The sequence below is a fragment of the Suricata suricatta genome, chromosome 5, assembly GCF_006229205.1.
Source record: "Suricata suricatta isolate VVHF042 chromosome 5, meerkat_22Aug2017_6uvM2_HiC, whole genome shotgun sequence".
NCBI classification, from domain to species: Eukaryota; Metazoa; Chordata; class Mammalia; order Carnivora; family Herpestidae; genus Suricata; species Suricata suricatta.
Genome location: NC_043704.1, coordinates 105,420,449 through 105,428,821, shown reverse-complemented (window position 1 = coordinate 105,428,821; position 8,373 = coordinate 105,420,449). Strand labels below are relative to the sequence as shown.

The 8,373-nt window shown below is 37.0% G+C and overlaps 1 protein-coding gene across 1 annotated transcript in view; it reads right to left on the bottom strand.

The window, feature by feature from the left end:
• VEPH1 (ventricular zone expressed PH domain containing 1) overlaps positions 1 to 8,373 on the bottom strand; it is a 225,393-nt gene that overhangs the window by 166,594 nt on the left and 50,426 nt on the right. The window contains exon 7 of the mRNA XM_029938756.1: positions 8,083 to 8,370. Coding sequence (XP_029794616.1) covers positions 8,083 to 8,370 — 288 coding nt within the window. The remainder of the gene's footprint in view (positions 1 to 8,082; positions 8,371 to 8,373) is intronic.

The following is an 8,373-nucleotide window of genomic DNA, read 5'->3' as shown; positions in this document are numbered from 1 at the left end:
TAGCTCACAATCAGTAGAAACACCATTGTTGTCAATGCAATAAACTTTGCACTTACTCATTAAGTAGCGTGGAACAATGGCCAAGTTTTCTGCTAAAAATAACATAGTATCTTATTCTAAAAATCACTAGAGTATGACTTAAACTGATTCCATAAAAGGGAATATTTTATTTATTTTTTATCTAATGAAAAATTTTCCTGAGTAATGCAACACGGGGAAAGAGGAAAGTTTGACAGTAATGAGACCACACCCTTAAGAAGGAAACAGTTCTGATAAAGAATTCCCGACAAGAAACAACATTTGGATGCTGTTTAAATGAAAACTAAGCAGTGCTGTGAGCATGAAACTAAATGAAACTGAACCAAAAAAAAAAAAAAAAAAAAAAAGCAGAGAGGAATGTATTCACATTCCTGAGAGATACAGAGGCATGATTTAGACAACTGACATACGGAAACTATGCTTTATTTTTACGAATAGTTCGAAAAGTAGCAATGCAAACTTAAATCCCCAATTTCTGCACTATTTCAAGGGAAGTTGAGACTCAGCTTGTTTGTCACACATGATTTACCTCGAAGACGTGTAGGGACAACTGGATTTAAAATGGCAAAATCTCAAGAAAAGATATTGCATAAGCTACAGGGACTTATCTGCAAACAACATATGGGAAACATCTGCTTATCACTTTATGGTATGGATTTTTTTTTTCCTCAGAATCCTCTCAAGTACTTACATGTCTCAGGAGAACTGGTTTCTAGGGATTTTTCTGAGCAAAAATTTTCTTGTGTCTATTTACTTTAAATTTGGCTTTGTGTATAGAAGAAATATACAGAAGGAATCAAGCAGCAGTGATTACACATATGTAGACCTTTCTTAAATGGTGGGGATATGTCTATAAATAAAGGACATTTAGATGTGAGAATTAAGGACAGAGGCCATCATTTTCAGAATATCAGTGACTAAATTTAATAGGAGGGTGATTCTGGATCAAACTGAATGTATATGGGAGATGATAAATAATGAGAATTGTTTTTCTCACATGCAATTCATAGAACTGGTCTCCAGCAGATTTTGGAGAGTACAAGAGTTTGTAGAGTACAAGGTATTAGAAATATATTCAGAATTTTCTTTTAAAAAAATGTTGTGTTCATCATAGACCATTGCTTTATTTTGTTTTCTATTTTAACCAAAAGTTTTCTTTAGAGGATTAGGAATTTTAAATGTAATATACTAATACACATTAGATCATAGAACTTAGTTATGCAGACATATTGATCAATCTCTAAAAAAGTTTGTGATAAATAGACTGTTGTTGGAATTGAAGAGAGGAAACTGATGTGAGGCTTTTTGGTACAATACTCACTAAATGTCCTGAGAGCCCTGAAGGGGAAAACTCCAGATCAGTCATTGTCAGTGGACTTGAATTTCTATCAAATGATGCAAAAATAAATGCATAAAAGCTTTTTTTGAGGGGCACCTGGGTGGATTGGTTGGTTGAATGTCCAATTTTGGCTCAGGTCACGATCTTAGTTTGTGAGTTTGAGCCCCACATCGGGCTCGCTGCTGTCAGGCTGCCAGAGCAGGGCCCGTTTGGATCCTCTGTCCCCTCTCTCTGTCCCTTCCCCACGTGCACTCTCCCCAAAACAAATACACATTAATAAATAATTTAAAAACTTTTTTTGAGTTAGAAACCAATATAGGTATAGAAATCCTATTGATCCCATTTATAAGCTGATATATTTTTAAATTATGGAATATTTGAAACCATTAGATAAATGTAGGCAATAATATAAAGAAAGAGGGTGTAGCCACCAAGATCTTTGTCAAAACAACCTTGTGCCAGAATTACCTCCTAACACGCTCATTTTCTTTTCTCCCTAGAGGCAACCACCATCCTATAGTTGGCATTTATCAACCTCAGGAATGTTTTTACACTTTCATTGTATGTGTATATACACCAACAAGCATTTTATAGTGTTGTTTTTCATGCCTTAAAATTTTATATCAATAAAATTCATAGTGTACAAATCTCTTTGTAACACTTAACTTCTTTTACATTCAGCATTGTGTTGAAGTTTTAGCTCCAAGTTGTATGGTACATAGGCAATGATTTGTTCGTATACTCTAGGGTTTAGAGACATTACTATGATTATTATGATTATTATAATTAGCTTTTACCAATAATGTTGCAATTTTTATACCTATTTCTTTTTGCATAAATGGGAGATCTTTGCTAGGGTACTTCTGAGCTTAACGTGCTTAGAAATCACCTGAGTGTCTTGTTAAACCATAGGTACTGATTCTGCAGGCTAAGGGTTTGGGCTTGAGAATCTGAATTTCTAAGAAGCTCTCATGTGATGCTGATGGCCCCTGGACCCCATAATTAAGTGGAAAGCAGTGGTTATGTTCCTGGGAGTTAAGCTTCTAGATGTTTCAAAATTTCTTTGCAAGTGGTTGTATTAGTTTTCTATAGCCGCCATGAGAAATTGCCAAAAACTTAGCCAAAATAACACAAATTTATTATTTTATATTTCCATAGTTCAAAAGTCTGATACGAGTCTCACTGGGCTAAAATCCAGGTGTTGGAAGGGTCAGGTTCCTTCTTGGAGGTGGTAGAAGGGAATTTATTTCCTTGGCTTCTTTAGTTTCTGGAGACCGCCAGCATTCCTTGGAGTTCCCTCTCTCCATCTTCAAAGTGAGCAACAGAGCAAGTCTCTGACTCTGCTGCTATCATCATCTCTTCCCCTGATTCTCCCTTCTGCCTCTCTTCCACTTTTAAGAATCCTTTTGATTACACTGGCCCATGTGTATAATCTAGGATTATCTCCCAATTTCATGTAGCAACCTTAATTCCATTTTCAATGCAGTGAAACATAACATGTTCACAGGCTGTGGGGACTAAGACGTGAACACTTGGGGGGGCACCATTCTGCCTACCTTCATGACTAATAATTTACACACCCAACAGCAGCATGAGTGTTTCTGTTGCTCCATATCTTTGCCAACATTTGGTCTTGACAGACATTGGTTTTTGCCAGTGTGATGGAATGTGAGATGGTATCTCATTTTTTGGTGTGTGTATTGTTGTTTTCATTTTCATTTTCTTAATTGCTTGTGTGGCTAAGTACCCTAAGAGAGGTCATTTCTCTTCCTGTGATTTGACCTTCCATATCCTTTGCCTATTTTCAGTTGGGATGTTTGAATTTTCTTCTTAAATTGTAGAAGGCTTTTCTTTATTCTGGATGCTAGTTGTTTTGTTGATTGCTTTTAAAGTTGCCATGTTAATGTAGTTGATTTTTAAAATTTCTTTATAGTTTGGATTATTTTTATTGTTATTGAGATATCTTTCTCTACCCTAGGTTTATAAAAATTTTCTCCTAAAAGCATTACGATTTTGTTTCTCATATTTGTCCTTAATCTATCTGGAATTTACTTTTGTACATGAGGCAGGGATTTTTTGTGTGTATAAAAACAATTGCCTTGGCCCCATTTATCAAGTTGTCAGTTATTTCCCTTCTGATTTGTAATACTTTCTTCATGTACAAGGTTCTCAAAAATCTGGGTCTGTTTCTGGGTATCTATCATACCTTCACCAATTATACATTTTCTTAATTACAAAATGTTTATAATAAATCATTATATCACATAGGGCAAATTTCTTCATCTTCTACTTCAAATTCCTCTTGGCTCCTTTATATAAATTTACCATTAGTTTGTCACCTTCCTCGAAAAACTAGTTTGGCATCATTTTCCCTACACTGAATGTATCGACTAATTTGGGATAATTGACATCTTTGTGAAATCAAGTCTACCCATTCAAGAACATGGCCTTCCATCCATGTAGGTTTTTAAAAAATATCTTTCAATGAAGTTTTCTGATATTAGTTGTGTTTATCTTTTATCAAATTGATTCCCAGGTATCTCATTTTTGTTGTTGCTATAAAATGTATCAATTGTCTGCTGGTATTAAGAAAGAACTGATTTTTGTGTGTTCTTTCAGCCAGCAAAGCTTGCTTAATTCTCTTAATAATTGTCTTCAGAGTCTCTTAGATTTTCTGTATATAGGTAATCAACTCATAATAATTGATGATGGCTTTGTTTCTTTTTTCTGTTCTTACGTATTTTTTTTTTTGTTCTACTTTACTGAGACCTCCAATACTCTATGAATAGAACCAGTGTCCACAGATAGACTTTTATTATTCCTGTTTTTAAAAATTATGTTTCTAAGAATTCATTATTATGTATGTATATGTTTCTATTGATTTTGGTATTTGTTTTATCAGTTTAAGTTTCTGTATCCTAGTTTGTACATAAATGAGTGTTGAATTATATTAAATATTTCTCTGCATCTGTTGACATGATTATATGATTTCGCTTTTAAATTGTTAATGTAACAAATTAATAGATAATTTAAATATTTATATGAGTCTTGCAGTCTTGGAATAAACTCAAATTGGTTATAATGTATTTTTATGCATATATTGCTGAGTATGTTTGGCTAATATTTTATTTAGAGTTTTGTGTCTATGTTCTTGAGTGAGACTGGCTTTCCTTTCTTGTATCGTCCTTGTCTCTTTTTAGTATCCTAATTACTAAAGTTATAGAAAGTATTTAGCCCATTCCCACATACTCTATTCTCGGAAGCAGTTTGTGTAAGATGAGGATTATGTGTTCCTTGAATGTTTGGTAGAATTTGCTTATCAAACTTTCTGAACAATGTTCTATATATTTCATTATAACAAACTTTATATAGTTTAAGTTTCTGTATCCTTTAGCAGGATTTTTGGAATTTGATCAGTCATGACAGAAATGGACATAGTTATGAAAGAGTTTTATTAAAATCTCTATGATTATAGATTTTTCAGTTTCTCATTATTTTGTCACTCTTCAGCTATATTTTTTTGAAAATATGTTACTAAATAATTCTGGGATACCTTCCTGGTAGTGTGTTTATTATACTTTATTCTCTTTCCCTCAAAGTCTATTTTTGATTGATATTAATATAGCTATCCCAGAGTACATTCTCCTCTTGCCCTTGTAAAATTTTTTACTTTGAACGTTTGTAGGCTTTTATGTTTTATGTGTGGTTCTTGTAGGTGACATATAGCTGGGGATTTAAAAAATATTCTTACTTGACAACTTATGTTTCTTAATTGGAAAGTTTGTTTTATTAATATTTATGACAATTATTTGTATATTTGATTTATTTTTATGACTCTGTGTTGTATTTTTTATTTTTCTTGTTTTGTCTATGCTTCCTTCCTCTCCTTTACTGCTTTCTACTGTACAAGTTCATTTAATTCTTTCTACTTCCTTTTGATTCTCATGGCTGTCTTTAAAAGATAAACATTCTGAAACTAACAAAGCAAAATTAATCTATCATCTTCCTGAAAAATGAAAGGACTTTAGAATACTTTATGGAACTTAAAGAGTATATTTAGGATGATTTTCATAGATCTTTCTTCCAATTCTTTAATATTCTCTTCAGCTTTGCCTATTAGCCATTTAACCTATTCCTTGAGGTTTTTAAATTTTTTTAAATGTTTATTTATTTGAGAGAGACAGAGAGAGAGAGATGGAGCGTGATCAGGGGAGGGGCAGAGACAGAGACAGAGACTCCAAAACAGGCTCCTGGCTCTGAAATGTCAGCATAGAGACTGACATGGGGCTTTGAACCCATGAACTGTGAGATCATAACCTGAGCCGAAGTTGGATGCCCAACCAACAGGGCCATCCAGGCGCCCCAGTTTTTAAATTTTCAATTAAGTTTTTTTATTTCTAGAAGTTACATATGGTCCTTTAAAAAAATCTGCCTAGTTGTTTTCTTTTGACAATGTCTTTGTTCATGTTTTCAACTCCTTGTGGATCTAAAATAATTGTATTTTTTAAAACATTTATTTATTGTTGAGAGACAGATAGAGACAGAGCATGAGACAGAGTATGAGCAGGGGAGGGGCAGAGAGAGAGGGAAACACAGAATCTGAAGCATGTTCCAGGCTCTGAGCTGTCAGCACAGAGCCTGATGTAGGGCTCGAAACCAAGAACCCTGAGATCATGATCTGAGTGGAAGGCAGAAGTTTAACTGACTGAACCTCCGAGGCGACCCAAGGATCAAAAATAATTTTAAACACACCTATTTTCTAGTTCCTAGCTGATATTTTAAATCAATGAAGTTTTTGGAAAAGGGGTACTTAATCCCTTTTTTTTGTTTGTTTCTGCTGATTCTCATTTGTCATGGATTATCTCCTCATATGTTTAAATACTTTTTTGTGAACTTGTTTTTAATCTGGCAGAAAGTATACACTGAATCTTGCACATGTGTGAAGGCAGACCCACAGTCAAAAACTTTTAGGGACTCTGCAAAGTTCAGTTAAAGAGAGACATGCTTATTTCTCACTTATTCTCACTCTCTGTCCTAACAGAGACATCTAATATGTAACACTCTGAGGGTCTGGCTTTAGGGGAGAGTCTCACTTCTAACTCCCCCCTCTGGCCTCAGCTTTGCTCCCACATGGTCATTAAAACTTGGTGGTTACAGAACTGATAACCCTTCCCTCCCCTTCACCTCCCTGGGGCGGGGGTGGGGGGTGGGATAGCATCAGCTCTTGGACTTACACATTTGGTTTTGGTTCCCCCCTTTATCTTTGGCCCTGGGATATTTCCCTGACTTTATTGGTACTTCATCTGTACATTTAAAGTTATTATAATGTAAATGTATTTCTAGGTGTTTTGTAGAGTTTTCAGCTTATATAGACCTTCATTATTTCCACAGAAGCAGGGATCCCTAAATTTACTTTATAAACATGATCTTTTAGTCTAAGCCTAGTGAAATCATATCATTTCCATATAATACCAGTTTATGAAAGGAAACATTCCTAAAATCAGCTAATTCCTCTCCCCCAGCTCTTTCTTAATTCAGATTTATTGCTTTTGCTTTGTTGTTTGTCATTTTAAAAGTGTGTTTATAAGAGCAAAGTTGTAACTCCAGAGGTTTAAAGATGGAGTAACTCAGAATGGACTCGGCTTCTAGGGCCATCAAAACTCTTACCAACTCGGTTTATCTAGGAATCGCAGAGTACTTTTCACAACTTAGACCTATAAAACTGTGTACAAAGGATAGTGGGAAAAGTTTTCTATAAATAAAGGGCTGTGAAACTGTGAAAGCGCCATATAAAATGCTGAAATGATGATTTTGCTTTCATGCCTCATGCCTGCTGACTTATTTCTCCCCCCAGCCCCCTCCTCTCCCTTTCATCCCTCGGTGCTACCAATTCAAGTTACAACAGCTAATCCTCACGGGGACAGTCTTAGCCCAGTTTCCCCACCTCTTTCCCCTCTGACCCTCCTCCAATTAATCTGACTGCAGTGTAAACCTTTGCGGTCTATTATTGTGCAACGTCCACATTTCCCTCGCCCTCCCACCCAGCCCCCTCCCCTCCAAATTCTGGGGAACTCCCGTTACCGCGGTGCCACCGGCATTACTCATTCATCTCCATTCAGGCTTTCCCCAGCATTTATTAAGGGCTGTCGGCTCCTGCCTCTCACTCTCACTCTCCGCGGCTCAAGCACTGCTCACTTGAGAGCTTGCCTCGTCCCCTCAGGCCAGCTGTGGGAAGCGGCCAGAGAAAGAACTTTGTCTGCAGCCATGCGTCTCCCTGTGATTCTGTTCTGTGCTCTCTGGTGTGCGGTGTCTGCCGAGACCTCGGATGATTATGAACTCATGTATGTGAATCTGGACAATGAGATAGACAATGGACTTCATCCCACTGAGGACCGTAAGTTCATTTTAACTGTTTCTCTGCTAACCCTAACTACGTATCCATCCCTTTGAGTCTAAATGTTGTACATAGACTTCGTAGCCAACGAAATGAGTTTTAAAAACTTATAGTTTGTTTTGCAAAAGAAAAGAAGTCCTTTAGGAAAGGGGGAGGTTTTGAAAAGTCAGTTCTGTCACAGATACATAATGGCTTGGACCGCACAAAACCGCCGATATTTGCCGGTTTTGAGCCTCATGAACGGCAATTTCAGAGTTCCACTTAATATAGAGCCGCGCTGAATGGTTTCTGTCATTGCCCAGATACTCACACGCTGTTTTTCGGAGGTGTCCTTAAAGGGGAGGAGGTGCTGGGGATGGGCAGTGACTTGGGACCACCGAGGGAGGTCAGCTTTCTACAAAGCACACCCTGGGAAGGCCTGGGCGGGTCGGTAACGTGTGTGTCCCGCGCTCTAGCCACGCCGTGTGACTGCCGTCGGGAGCACACCGAGTGGGACAAGCTCTTCATCATGCTGGAGGACTCGCAGATGAGGGAGGGCATGCTGCTGCAGGCCACCGACGACGTCCTCCGGGGCGAGCTGCAGAGGCTGCGGGCGGAGCTC